The sequence below is a fragment of the Drosophila tropicalis genome, unplaced genomic scaffold, assembly GCF_018151085.1.
Source record: "Drosophila tropicalis isolate 14030-0801.00 unplaced genomic scaffold, ASM1815108v1 contig_463, whole genome shotgun sequence".
In the NCBI taxonomy this organism is placed as follows: Eukaryota; Metazoa; Arthropoda; class Insecta; order Diptera; family Drosophilidae; genus Drosophila; species Drosophila tropicalis.
Window position 1 is genome coordinate 2,081,038 of NW_027172929.1, and position 15,448 is coordinate 2,096,485.

A 15,448-nucleotide genomic window follows, 5' to 3' on the forward strand; every position below is an offset into this window, starting at 1 on the left:
TTTACAATTTTCAAAACATAATAGATAAATTTGTGTATTTTTCCAACTTTCTTGCAACTAATCAATGGCGGATTAAACTAGCTCAGGGCCTGTAGGAATCCAAAAACCTTATAACATAAGTAATGAATGTTTTAGGGATCATAATCGAATTTGGAAGAATACTTTCCAATGTAAAAGTTAAACCATTCGCAAAGCTAATGGATTGTTTATAATTTGTTTTGGTTTAGAAATTTGCCATTGGCACTTTATAAAATTTGGATAAATTTTGAATGACTTGTGTATTGCTGTATGATTCGATATCCCTCTGGTTTTTTCGTATTTCTCCAGTTTACTTGCTATTTTATTTCAATAACAAGAAACTTAGTTAAATATTTCATAATTTTCAGTAAGAATAATAATGGGTAAACTTATTTTTGTTAAACATAATTTGGTAATAATAATTGGGTATATAAATTAATTGAATTATTTTCAAGGGTATCAAACAGTCGTTAGAATGAATGAATTGTTTTTGTTCTGTTCTTCTTACTATTGCGCGTAGGTAACGAACCGGAAATGTTCTTAGCATTTCCGCTTTATATCAAATATAAAAAATGACTGCTTTTAGACGTATTTGACAAAAGTTGTATGTCACTTACACACACACATACACTCGCCCACACACACACACACACACATACATACAAACACATACACATGTATGCTGCTTTCGCCCAGTTTCATCTTCAGAATACATATATAGAGACATATAATTGCATAAATCAACCTCAAACATGCAACATGAAAAATCGCATTAATTTATCTGCTCACTGTTCATGTAGCCAATGCCTACGTACGTATGTATGTATGTATGTATGTGTATTTGGAACACATCCTCCTTCCTGCACACTTCTACTTTTGCTACTCACTCCCATTCCACTGAGAAGGCGCTGTGTAACATATCCGCTTATGTCAATTTTTTTTACTACTTGGGAGCGGCAACGGCGGCGGCATCATCATCAACGCCGCCGTTACGCTGCTCCTATTCCTTCTTCAACCCATCATCCTCCTACTGCTGCTGCTGCTGCTGCTACTGTTCCGGCTGCTCCTGCTGCCGCTTCAGCTCGTCACTTCAGCCAGTTGTCACTGTCAGTTTTGGCTTCCAATGTTTGTCATTGTGTGGATGTGGATGTGGATGATGTTGGTTGCTCTATCGCTTGGTTTGTTTGTTTAAATGCTACATTTACTTTATGGATTGTTGCTATATTTTTTCTTCAACTTGCTACCCAAAAAGCATAGCGTATAAATTTCACGTCAATTTCTATATACACACACACACACAGCAGAAAAAAAAAAACACACAGATCCGCACCCACTCGAAGAGGAGATGAGGCAAATGGAGTGAGTGAAGCTCAGCTGGGTGAGCCCTTGACTGATTGTGGTCCTTCACAACTTGCTCTGTTTTAATAACTTGCCCACATACACACACACACACACACACATACACACATGCACACACGCACCCACTCGAAGGACTCATCCGCTAATAACCTGACATTCTTTTTTTTTTTTTTTTTTGCCTCTCTCTCACTCTCTCTTTATGTCTTTCTTTTTTTGTACACTTTAAATGTTCTCCTCTTCACGCTACATAGTTTAAAATTCTTTATAATTGGATTTGGCCATCTGAAGCCGAAGCTGAACCCAAACCCTGAGATCATGCCACATTTTTTATGGCCAAATGCCGGACCTACATACATACATATGCGTGTGAGTGAGAGTGCGCTGGGATTGAAAGTGATGGGTAGAAGGGGAGGTAAGGTTTGGGGTTGGTGTATATATGAGTAGCTGGGCGGCATGTCAAAAAGGATTTTACAGTTGACGCGTACAAACCAAAGCTGTTCTCACACCAAGGAGCCCAACAACTCCTGGCATACTCAATGGTTTGTCTGGTCCTTTTTGTTGGGTCGCCAGTCGGCCAGACGCGCTCCTACGGCGTATAGGCCCGTAACCCTTTTAAACACGCACACACACAAACACACATGTGTGTGAATGTGATGATATGTTTCATTTCACACGGCAACGTTCGGCAATCCTTTCGACCGCACACAGACGAACAGACAGACGAGACTGACAGAAGAAAGAGAGAGATGGAGTGAGACGCATGCCTATACTCCGCCAAAGGGGGCCCACAGGAGCCGAGATTTATGTTTTCTTGTAAACAAAATAACGGACATGCTTGAGGCTTGACTAGGCCAGCGGAAGGAGTAAAGTAAAGTGCCGTAGTCGTAGACAACGACGGTGAATTCGAGCCGTCGTGCGAGGGGTCCAAGACACAGAGCATAGCAGAGCAGAGCCTTAGGGCCATCAACTGACAACGGGATTAGGCTCATGTAAACCTGCGTGTTCGATTTGTTTCCTTCTATCTAAGAGTATCTCTCTCTCTCTCTCTGTTTCTCTCTCTCTCTTATTCTAACTTCCATCACCCAAAAACTTTGCTTCCATCTTTCCTACTCCTTTTGTGCGGTTGCAAATGTTTTGTGGCTGAGCCAAGCGTAAAAATTAATTATTCAAAGGCATTTCGAAAGGACTGCGTGCAGCAGCAACATCAGCATTTGACTGAGATATTTTCCCATTCATTCCATTTTTGCCATTGTAAAGTGAGTTGTTCTTAACGGGCTTTAATAGGTTTAGGGTTCATAAGCATCCAGAGAGAAGCAAAAAAATAAAATGATATATATTGTAACAGTTAGAGCAATAACATTACGCATTAGGCATATAATTCCATAGATGGTTCCGCCTACTGACCCCTTGGATTCAATTCCCTTAAATAGTTTGTACTTAATTCTACCTGTTGGCAGTTTTTTCAAGTACTGACGTGTCGATCATTTAGGGTGTGGAGGTTCTTTTCAAAATATAAGAAAAGAAATAACTCATTTCATCATTATTTGTTAGTTGGAATTTTCTTTTCCATAAGGACATTTAGAATACCGATTGAAAAGCTAAACCCTTTGCATACTTTTAGGCTTTAGTGTTATCCCTGGACTTGAACCAAACTTCAATACTTTAAAAAAAATGTAATATAGATACTGATAAAGAATTGTGTCAAATTTCTATCTTTCTAAATTAATTATAAATCTTCTTTTTGTGAAATGAAGTCGTTGAATAATTGAATTTAAATGTTAAAGATTTGCATTATTAGTTTGCTTATTTAATTGACCAATAGATGCATTTGTCTCGCATTACCTCAATTAGGTCTAGACAACGTTCTCTTCTCCATTTTTGGGCATCAGCATATTTTTGTGCTGATGCCACACACGTGTCCGGTACCTTTTGTGGAGTTTAGCCAGAGGCTTCCATAGGTTGCCATCGTGACTGCCTTCTTCTTCTACTCGCCTTGCCTGTCACATGCAAATATCATAATTTGCATATATTTAGCAAAGGAGCGCAAAAAAAAGGGAAAAAATATAAATAAAAAGCAAGAGAGAGAGAGCAAAAGATTCCATTTAGCCATGAGCAGAGTGAAGATTTTCGTAGAAAGTAAGAAATCTGAACGCATTACGCAAAGGAAAGCATAAAACCAAAACCAAAACCAAAAAATAAAGGAACCGCGAACGAAGTTGCAGACGTAACGGGCAGCTCATTCATACGTTCCTTACGTTGCGCCACAGGTGGAATGTGGCAAATGAGACGATGGCATGGAGGCAAACTTGAAAGAAAGCATAAAAACCAAATTGCCCAGCGGAAATTACGCACAACGGGAGCCTCGATTCCAGTTTGCCTTTCTCCTGCCTTCTCAGCGACTCAATGTCGCTATGGGGTCGTCGGCGGTTTCAGTTACCATTAAGTTGGCTAATTGAGCAAATCCTCAAAACGGCTTCGATTGTGCCTTTTTTTATGTCCCACCGCCAGCCAACTCACCCCTCACCCCAACACTACTCGTAATTATTATAAATCAATTGCTAGGAGGCAATTTGTATTTGCTTTTGAATTCCGACCAGCAAGTTGAGTTTCCTCTGGAGTTGCGTGACATTTGGCAAATCCTTGAGGCAATTTTTCATAGCCCCAATGCTTTCCCCTCCCTCTCTCTCTCTCTCTGTTCACCTGAACTTTGAACAGTTCGTGCCTTTTCCCAGCTCTTTCTGTTTGCCTTTTTACTGTTGCCATTGGTTCCTTTTACCCCTCTCATCCTTTCGTACTTTCTTCCTTTCTTCATCGCTCATCCATCTCTTGGTTTGCTTTCAATCTGCGTGGCGTTGCGCTTTTCGATTTCAATTTCTTTTGGAATTTATTTGAGGGAAAGGCATAACCCATGCCTCCCGGTGACTGTGAATAAAAAAAAAAATAAAAAATATGTTTTATATTTATATATGTCAATATACACGTACAAATTCACTTATATTTCTATCTTTTAGATACAGTAGCGAACATAAATTTAGCATACCACTAAAATATTTATTAAAATTTATGAAAGTTTTCAATGGAAAAACTTACAAATTTTAATTTTTCTTTCGTTTAAATTTTGTTTTAATATCGTTTTTTCGTGTGACTTGTTAATCTAAATGCTTGGCCACGATTATATTTATGTTTTGTATATATATATTTTTATGTGTTTATATTTGATGCGTTTGCTGCTGGCGGGATTCGGTTTGCCCAGTGGAACTTCTTGCAAATATTATTGTATGTATTTGTTAGTATTTTCTTTTCTTTTTGCTAGCTTGTATTTTTTTCACTCCAGGTTCTGTTTGCCTCTGATCCGATTTATGCTGTACACACGTTCCCTATATGCAGTAGAAGACTTTGATTTGTGGGGGGTTCGTTCTCATGATAAACAAACAACGGATGGCTATAGCCAATAATATTTAAACTGAGATATACATACATACATATAATCGATTGATATTCCAATTAAATGCAAATTTTTTGTTGAGTTGCTTAATTGGAGTGCTTCAGTTTCTGGCCGAAAGTTGATAGTTAAAATTTGATTTAAATACTCATCCCCGCAATGCGGTCCTGTTGTCCTGTTGTTTGACGGTATGAGTATGTCTGTATATCGATGTCATGGCATTGTGTTTGCCCCGTGGCGGCTGTGGCAAATGGCCCCGTAAAACGTTTAATAAAATATGATTCCAATTGATTCGAAAGTCGTATTTAAATAGAAATGTATGCCATATATGTTTTGCTTGTACTTATGTATGTGTATGCTTGTATAGGATATAATACCCTGTCTTGCCAGACTTTGAATCGGATTTCGATTCCTGAATCTGGTTCTGGTCGCCAATCAATAAAGCAAAAAACAAAATGCCAGCAGCATTGCTTACTCACTGAGTCAGTCAGTCAGTTAGTGAGTTCGCCTCGTCTCTTTAGTCCGTCACTTTGTCTTTATGTTTGCCTCTGGAGGCCTTCGGTCCGCCTTGGCTTTTTGTGGGTCGCACGGTTATCCGCTTAGATCACTCAACTAAAAAACTCAATTTGCATATTAATATTATTTGGGTTTTTGGCCGTTTGGCTCCAGCTTCGGTTCCTTCGGTTGCCTGCCACTTGGATCCTTTTATCATACAAATAAACCAAAAAAAAAAAAAAGTAAAAGAAACAGCAACAACAACAACTGGTGAATCAACAGTAGTGAATTGAATTTGCTGTGCTTCAACGCCTTTTTGGTCGCTCTTTGATATGCTCATGTCCGGACACACACACACATTTGTACACATTGGTGTGGGATTTGTTCCCAGGTGCATACTTTGAGGCGTTGCTTGAGAAAATTCTGTTCAACATTAAACCTCATATGATCTGCCACCCAACCGCTCATCCCTCTCCAACATCCGGTGTGTGTATTTGTGTGTAAATGTCGGTTTGGATCTGGCCTTTATTGCTCCTTGTTTTCCTCCCCCTTTTGCCTTGTCCCTTACCTGTATAAAACAAAGGCAACAGCAACGATTGGCAGCAGTTGTCTGGGCACTGAACGAGCTTTTTATACTTTATTGGAATTATGTCAGTGTTATTTTGGCATAATCATAAAAATGATTGTTTGGCATGGGTTTTATGTACCTTATATTCCTTTACATATACATGTATGTATATATGATTGTAGTAGAGGTATTTCGTTAGATATTGCAACAATATTTATATCGTATGACAAAAAGCCTAATCCCAATTAAAAGATATTATCATAATCAACAAATGGAAGTTTTGTAGAAATTCTATCATATTTATATCCAAAATAATCTAATAATCCATAAAAATGTTCTGAAATGATTCTGCAATCAAAACTATCTTGAGAAGCATGAAAAAGGTAACAGTTTTGGCTAGCCATCGTTGGCTTAATGGTTTGGTAATTCAAATTGTAAAATTTCATTTAAAATCAATTGGTTTCTTGTTGTTGAAACATCAACGATGCGTAATTGGTATTTAAAAATCGCTGACAGTTTAATTGTAAACGATATTCAATATCCTCCAAAGGCGATTGTCATTTTATGTTTCTGTTGAATTTGCTTTACATCCTTTTCTCCTTCCCGTTAGGCTTTATGTTTTCAATGTGTCTGTGTGTTCAAGTGGCGTGTGTCATTTCAATTGAACATTGCTTGTTTGATTTTTATTGATTTTGAGCATTTAAGTAAATCACATCGTTTTCTGTGTGTGTGTGTGTGTGTGTGTTGTGTGCCTGTGTTTCTGCATGAATAATGCATTAGAGAAATTTAATGAAAATATTTATTAAACATTTTCCTTTAACTAATTGCTAACCATTAATTTTTCAACAACAACTTGATGGCAATTAGTCGTCCATAATCTTCTGTATAAATACAGCTTTATTTGGCTCAAGTGGCTGCAGTTCATCATTAGCTTACCATACAACAAATTCGTATCCATTCAAATGGCCATGAGCAATCGCAATTGCTATCGCTATCGTCCGCGCCTTGGTAACGGACAAATGGCACCGATGCCATGGCCTGTGGCCTTATACCGTTATCTAAATCATATTTCATGGCCGCTGGAGGATGGTGTCAGTCGTCGATACATTTATATGGAATGGTTTCTCATTTTTTGTGGATTTCTTGTGTTTTGCGAGCACAATGAAGTTGATTTTCATTATCTAATTGCCAATCGACATGATCTAGATAAAATGTTAACGGGCATGCCAACATATTTGATACTCGTTGAGATGCAAATACGTTGCTTTCAATTGGCCCTACGAAAGAATCGCTTTAAATTGCTTTTACAAAGATTTTATCGTGAGATTTATATTACCCAGGAATCGGAACCAATACTCTATGCACGCATACAAAGACAAATGTTGGGCACACGTCTCAATTCGATAGTCTATCTAATGGCCCTATTCAATTTCCTTGTGATACCCATTCAAAATGTCATATATCATCGTCGCGAAATGCTCTATAAGCAGGTCTATCCGTTCGATAATACACAATTGCGCTACTATATACCATTGATATGCCTAAATTTTTTGGGTTGGTGTCATTATCACATCGATGCTATTCGGTGAGCTAAATATTCTGGGTGAACTGATGATGCATTTGAATGCCCGCTATATTCAATTGGGTCAAGATCTTCGAAAGGTAGCCCAACATTTGCTTAACGAGCATAATGTCGACGATATGGCTTACAGTTATCGACAGGCTTTTACCCGTATTCTGCGTCGTAATGTGTCCTTAAATCAATTTGGTGCCCAGGTGGAGGAGCAATTCAGTTTTCGCATTTTTGTGATGTTCGCTTTTAGTGCCGCTCTGCTCTGTGCCATGAGTTTTAAGGCCTACACGGTAAGCGGGAGTCTGTGAGTTAACTTGATGAAATTATTGTGAAAGCAAAGTGGAATCATCTCTCTACCTTACAGAACCCTTCGGGCAATGTTGCCTACGTGGTGTGGTTCATGGCCAAGTTTCTGGAACTTGTGGCTTTTGGGATGCTAGGATCGATTCTCTATAAAACGGTGTGATGCAATGCGAATTTTCAAATCAATAAGCCTGATAATGTAAATTTCATCCTGTTTCCAAAAATTAGACTGATGAACTGGGACTTATGTATTATCTGTGCGATTGGGAACTGATTGTCCATCAGTCGCGTAATGCTGGGGAAAATGTTCAGCTAATGAAGCTTCTAACAATGGCCATTGAAGTGAATTCAAGACCATTTTTCCTAACTGGCCTTAAATATTTTCGCGTCACTTTGGCTGCTGTAATTAAGGTTTGTCGGCATTGACATTTGTTTATTGATTTCAATTTCGGGTTCTAATAATGTATAAGAAAATGATTTTCAGATACTTCAAGGCGCCTTCTCCTATTTTACTTTCCTGACATCGATGCGGTGATCTGTACTGACCAGAGCCGACCTGAGATAATAATAGATTATTATTGTGCATATTGTGGTTATTCAGAGTGCACTATTAATGCATGAACAAATATCAAAATTATTTGAAAATAAGTCAAATTTCATAGCCATTATTTGTGGCTTTGCCCTTATTGGGCGAATGTGTGTATACACTCACAGCCATGTTCGCAAAAATATAGAGACTTGATGTTGATAGAAATCAATTAAATCAAGTAATCAAATTTATGACTTCCACTTGATGGTTTTATTTAAGATTTATAAGATTTATAAGAGTTTGCAGGTTTCCCCAACCAATCTTAGTAGTCAAATACGGAGTTTAGATGCTGTATAACTGAGCATTCCTATTCTTATGAACATAAGTGTATTAAACAGTCATAATCAGAATTTAATATATTTTCCTTTTGATAACTAATATTTTGGCATTACAATTGACGAAAATTATATTTAGAAGATATTATTAAATTGAACATTTCTGAAGATTTCTTTTTAGTTGCCAATAGTTTCTCAAATATGTAATATAAGTATTTGCCTAATTATAGCAATTATATTTAATACAACTATATCTAAATGTAAAACTGTTTGACCTGACACTTTCTCACATGCCAAATGATTTTTGAATAAGGTGTTTTGAGGTGACAATGACAAGGGTCTCTGCCTTTTTAATGTAGCAACCCTCAAAGATGATAGTGGGTGATGCCAACTTCACGTACCAAGAACAGCTGCAGCAGCAACAACAAAATACATACACATACTGTGTATAACTGTGATTTATGCTAAGGGGAGTAGTCATCTGAGATACTCTGTTTTGAGTTCTCCATATCCAGAGTTTGGAATCCTGAATGCAATCCACTCGCTGCACGCCTTTTAAGCAGCACATTTAAATTGAATGAAATTTGTTGCTTGCGTTGACAGCTGCAATCCGAAGACGTTACGATGCATCGACAACGATATCGATATTCATATATGTATGTAGATATATACATATCTGTATATAAGTATATATAGCCATAACTGCCAGCCATGACAGAGTGGCAGCAATTGACGGCATGAAAAAGTAGGACTTGGAGGAGGTTAGATGGAAATGGAGATGGGCAGCTATCATGACACAAGAAGTACGAGTAGATGTAGATGGAATATATGTATGTACATATGTATATATGTATGTAGTCTTGTACTTATTCTGGCACAATGCAATTTCTATATATACACACTCCACACACACACACATCTACACTTCCATGAGTATTACATATACATAAATCGGCAAAATGTCGTTACAAATATTTTATAACAGAAAATCCGTTATTTATACGCACATTGTATTCACTGCGGGGTGGCAAGTGATGGGACGTAACGAATCAGGGAATGAGAGGAGAGAAAACGTTGAAAGAAAATAAAGCTGAGGATGCAATGGCAGCAGCTTCAGCTTCAGTCGGCACTTGGCAAATATGAATGAATGTTGTTTGCATGTCGATTGTCTGTCGCTTGTCCTGTGGTCCTGCTGCTGCTGCTGTTGCTGCTGCTGCCACTCCATTTCGCTTCGTTTCTACAGATGCTCCCCCATCATCTCTCAATTCTTGCCATTTCTGCCACCAACTGATTGAAGCAGCGACAAAATGCAAAATCCTTATGAATTGGCTACAATTTTATTTATTATTACCCGTTCTATTTGCTGCCTTGCACTTGGTATACCATTTTCTCGTATTTCTATAGCGCGTTCCATCAACCAATGCAATGCCACCCCAATCACATCCGACCCCTTCTTTGGGTGCCTTCCTTTTGCTGTCGTCGAATACAAAAGTGACTTGTTTTGAGCCACACAAAATGACGTTCCCAAGGCAATTCCATTATGATGGCTCGCAAAACCGTTGGCAAATTGCAAAGGCGCAATTGATATTGGCTCTGTGCATTGTATAAACAAAGTGCCAATATCGTCAACAGTAAAATCGAGAGCAACAGCATCTCCCCAATGAAGATGGCAACAACATTATGGGACGAAAGACGACGTTGAAAGTTTTTGGTCAAAGGCAAAGTCAGGTAACTACTGACAAATAGTAAATGAATAACTTTTGAAGCAATTTTAAACTAATAATTGGCCGCAGACCAACAAAATTACTTTCACTTGGTGAATTTCCCACAAAATGACCGTCAACACATTCCCCTGGCGTCCCATCGGCAAGATTACCCATTAAAATATTCAATTTGTTAACAATCACAATGAAACATATAATGCTTACGTGGAATGCACAACTTTTGCCAACTATGTTCAAGTTGAAAGTAAAAACAATTCAATGCTATTTACTTGTAAATAAGCTAAAGGTTGAATTGACATTAACAATTGGTCAAAGAAAATGCTTCTTATGTCTTAATTAAATGACAACAATTTACATTGAATTCATCAATCTAATCTTGAACACATGTCGTATGTGTGATATTATTGGAAAATTTTTCTTCTACTTGTAAGCCTGTGTGTGTGTGTGAAAGTTTCACCGATTACAAATATTATAAATTGATGTTAGCTTTCCCTTTCGTTGTCCAATAGATTTTCTTTTGAACCGATTGCCAATTAACGACATAAATTTTAATTTTTAAAGCAACTCGAAGGAAATCATTTCAAAATAAGAACATGCCATATACATTAGTTACCTTCCACTCTAGATAATCGTTTTGTAAACTAGATCATATTTTTTGATTGCGAACAAAGAGATTCTAAGTAGAGGTGAATGAAAATCTAAGTTTTGGCTTAGCACCCATGTCAAGCAATGTCATTTACTTGATATCAAAATTGGAAAGTGTTGTTGAAAGTGGTCCAAAACATTTGACTAGCCGGGCTTCGCTTTAACCGAAAAGAAAATGGAGGCCATCTTTCTTTATTGGCTAAGGTTTCAACTACTGATCCGATTGCATTTCATTGCTGTCGGACTATTTGCCATAGCTAGTTTGCTCTTGGTTGGTGTTTTGGATTATGGCTATAAATTGAATGGATGGGATCTGCTCTATTGGCGTCAGCAGATAGGTCAAATAGAGATCAGTCCCATGAGTCTAATGCTGTTCATTGGTGGAGTCAAACTGATCGCCATTCTATTGTTGACTTTATGGAATTATCTAAGATATAAGACTCAAAATCCTGCGGAAGAGCCGCAACTATCGGTACAGTTTGTGAAGGAGCGTTATTGTCGCTACATTGTAATGCGAATAATGGCTGTCATTGATGATCTAATCTTATTAAGGGATAGTTGTCAGTATCATCTTCAACACTCTATGCTGTTGAAGGGCATCGAGCTCTTCCGCTGGGATGCACGCAAGCTTTTCGAGTTAACTGAACTGCAATTGTGTTTGCCCATACATCAGGTGTATCCGGTGGATGCGCAACGTGAGCGAGAACTTATCCATGGTGGCTATGACGACGGTTTGTCAGACCTAACCGAACTGAGCATTTTCAATATGCTCTACAATGGGGATCCATGAGAGTAAAAAACATAATGACAATAAAGTGCAGAAAACAAAAAAATAATTTCCATACATTCATTAATGTGAATGTAAAGTGTAGAGTTACATACATGCAAGAAAGGAAAGGTAAATGTGTGCGAGGGTTGACGGTGTGGCGGGTATTGGAATGTAAAATGTAAACCACAAAAACAACAACAACAATATGTAGTAGCAAAGAAATTTACGAAACTTTTTAATTAGGTTTCGCAAACAATCTTTGCTCGTTGCTGCTGATGTTGTGGCTCTTGTTAATTTTCACTTTGCCAACATGTTAATTTTAATGCCCCTCACGCAAGTTTAGGCACACACACACACACAAACGCACACATGAAAGATATATAGATAGATAGAGAGTGACTGAGGAGAGGGTTTGAGAAGAGAGGGGATACTCTTTGGGGGATGTATGTATGTTGTATGCCACTTTAGTCCCCAAAGTGGCAATTTCTTCCATTTGCACTGATTACTCTTAGCAACCTCAAGCAATGCCGCCAACAAGTTTCAGTTTCCTTTTCCCCTTCCTTTGTATACCCTTGCAAAGGGTTATCAAATTGATCAGATCTGATGCCAAGGAAACTTGAGCTATGGACTTAGTCAAGTATCCTGCATAGTTCCATCAAAGTTTATATCCTCACAACATTTTGCTCCTGGTACTATGATTGTTTTGTCTGATCAATGAACTACAATAGTATAATAAAGTTGTCCCACTTAAGTAAAACTAATGAGAGCGAGTGGTAAAAAAAAAGACAAAATAACTTTATTTACAATATCTTTGTTTGCCAGCCATGACCGTCATAGTCCTCAAAGTCATCATCTTCCAGTACCTTACGCTGATCTGGCAGTAAGGGATTATGACGCAACCTGAAAGGCGGTGGTGGTGGTCTCGGTCTAATTACTGGTCCCGGTCCTGGTCCTGGTCCTGGTAATGGTAATGGTACCGTTCCCGGTCTAGCGATTTGCCGCCGCCAATCGGAAACGGGGCGTAGTTTCAGTGGCGGCGACGAGTGTTGAGGCTTTTGATAATAGTGCTTGTGTATGGTAACCGGGCGTAGGGCGAGCTTTAATTTTTCAGCTTGTCTATTGGCCAGCCACTGTTTCCGATGAATGTGGTCCACATTACGCTTAACACCAAAGACCAAATGGAGGAATGGCTTGACCAGGACACTCAGTGCCACAAAGCCCAGAAAACCAAAGACCACCGGCGAGATTAGGGTGAAGAGAAACACACCCAGAGTGAACGGATTGAGGACAGTGAAGAAGGCCACAAATTTAATGAACGGATAGAGAACGTGACCCACATGACTGAGGTACTCTTTCTTTTTCTTCTTGAATATGCTATTGTGCCGCAGAATGTATTTGATCTTGTTGAAGGGACGCAGAGTGGTGGTGGTGGTCGCGGGACGTTTTGTAGTGCTGGTGATCATCATATCCGTTGGCATGGGCATTGGCATTGGCATGGGATAGGGATAACCTTGGCCATTCGGATATGGATGAGCATGAGGATAATGGTAATGTGGTTGCTTTGTTGGATTGGCAAATATAACTTGTCCCGGCTGACCCAAAATTGGAGCTGCTATTTCCATGGGTTTTTTTCTTTTTCCTGTCTTTTCGCTTCTTTCTCTTCTTCTTGTCCTTTTGGCCCTTGTACTTCTTCTTCTTGCGCTTATTACGCTTCTTTTTACGCTTCTTTCGCCGGCGGCGACGTGTACGCTTCCTGCGACGACGTATTCGTTTACGGCGTCGGCGAATACGTTTTCGTTTTCTTTTCTGGCTTTCCTTGGCCCGTGTCTGCTCTTTGGGTACATCCTCAGACTTATGTTGTTCTTGCGGTTCTGATGATGCAACAGGTTGAAGGATTTCAAAGCCTTCTTCCTCTACCTCCTCCGCTTGCATCTCTTGACCCTTCTGGAGCTCGGCAAGATGTTGCTGTATTGCCTCCTGTTTCAGCGTATTGATTGGATGAAAGGGCTTAATGGTTGTTGTTCGTTTGTCTGCCTGCTCTTGGTCATGACTCAACTGGGCAAGCATATGGAAGGGTTTCACAGTGGTTGTTAGTCTATCACGTAGCTTCTCTTCCATTTGCAGGGCTTGCATTACATTAAAACTCGAATTCGCCTTGGCCAGAGCCAGAGCCTGTTGTTCCAGATCCAATTGTTGCAGCACACTGAAGGGTTTCACTGTTGTTGTTCGCTTTAGTTTCTCATGCAAATCCTGCTGCAGCTGTTCTAAAATATGAAATGGCTTCTTGGTTGTAATCAAAACAAATTGACGAACCGGGGGTGCTACAGACTCAACCGGCTTCCATAGTAGTTGTGGCTGATGCAGGGGACGCAAGCCACGCCCTTTGAAATGCTGTACATTGGTGTTGTTGTTGTTGGTGTTGGTGTTGGTGTTACTGTTACTGGTGTTGCTGCTAGCCACAGCCTGCAGCAATCGCGTATACAAAGTTTCATAAATTTTTGCAAAATTAAAAACATACAAAGCTTCCTGCTCCTGCTGCTGCTCTCGCTCTGACTCTGACTCTTGCTTCTGGTCTAACACTGGCACCGGATTCGGCTCCCTCTGTTTGTGCCTGCCGCCAATGCCACTAAACTCCAACTTTGCTAATCCATCACGCCTCTCCTCCTGCTGGGTGCGTGCCTGGCCACAGTTTTGTAAAATCAACAGAAATATAACAAAGTTCCTAACACTTTCGGCATTTCGTCTCTGCCACATTTCATTTCATTTTGGCCCAAGGATATGGGACCCCATGAAGGATAAACGATGGAGATGGAGATGAATGTTGTTGTTATTGTTGTTGTTGTTATCGTTGTTGTTGCTTTGTTGCAAGGGATTGCGGGTTGAGCTATTCCCACTTACTCTTAGTCCCTTGCTTCCTTCCTTGCTTATACCCAAGTCCCTGTTTTTGTGATTCAGTTTGATGTTTGATTTAATTTCAACTTTGGCGTTTCACTTGCCAACTACAACTAAAGTCCAGCACTTGGCCATGGCCACTTCATCAGCTCGGTCTTGTCGAGTCGTTGCCGCGTCTCAGAAAGAACATGCCAACTTGTTGAGCTTGTCGTTCAGGCCCGGGTCAAAGTCACAAATGGATAGGGGGGAAATCCACCACCCATTTCACTTTTTTGCCGTCTCAAACTTGACTTGATTTCTGACTTGTTTTTCTTCTTCGCTTACATTTTGTTTGCTTGTAGTTTTGTTAGTTGGGCCAAAGTAAAATTTATGACTACTTAGTACATCATCAGCGGTTCGGGGTGTCGCCGCCCAATCCCCAATGACAATTTCCTTTACATTCACAAACTTGTAAGCACTTAATTATGTTTTGAGCGCAACGAAAACCAAACAAAACAAAAACAAAAAACAGCTAAAAAGTTCTTCAACAAAAAGCAAGAAAAAAGAACATCAACAATTTTTGGGCCAAAAGCGAAAACGAGTCCAACAAATAAAAATAAAAAACCAAAAACCTAAGAACGAGACTATCACAACACAAATTATGTGAACTGGGCATGCAAAAAGAGTTTCTATACCCTGCGACCATTAAACAGAAGGGTATATGACCATAATAGTTTGAGTTTATACAAAACTCTATAGGACTTGGCTAAGCATATTCAAAGAGATAGAAAAAGCAATTAAAACCTTGATTTCCACT

The 15,448-nt window shown here is 39.2% G+C and overlaps 3 protein-coding genes across 3 annotated transcripts; 2 read left to right on the forward strand and 1 right to left on the reverse strand.

Moving 5' to 3' along the window:
- Positions 1-6,844: 6,844 nt before the first annotated feature.
- Positions 6,845-8,293, forward strand: Or74a (Odorant receptor 74a). The gene is given in 5 exon segments (XM_068287125.1): positions 6,845-7,429; positions 7,431-7,745; positions 7,820-7,915; positions 7,987-8,169; positions 8,243-8,293. Coding segments are annotated over 5 exon segments (1,230 nt in total).
- A 2,775-nt stretch (positions 8,294-11,068) lies between these two features.
- Positions 11,069-11,781, forward strand: LOC137574723 (uncharacterized). Its single transcript, XM_068287127.1, has one exon. The coding sequence runs from the start codon at positions 11,167-11,169 to the stop codon at positions 11,779-11,781; it is 615 nt and encodes a 204-aa protein (XP_068143228.1). The 5' UTR covers positions 11,069-11,166.
- A 779-nt stretch (positions 11,782-12,560) lies between these two features.
- Positions 12,561-14,514, reverse strand: LOC137574724 (uncharacterized). Its single transcript, XM_068287128.1, is given in 5 exon segments — positions 12,561-13,389; positions 13,391-13,671; positions 13,717-14,088; positions 14,221-14,282; positions 14,379-14,514. Coding segments are annotated over 5 exon segments (1,680 nt in total).
- Positions 14,515-15,448: the final 934 nt, after the last annotated feature.

Coding starts and splice junctions, on each gene's coding strand:
- LOC137574723 (XM_068287127.1), top strand. CDS start 11,167: ATGGAGGCCATCTTTCTTTATTGGCTAAGGTTTCAACTACTGATCCGA.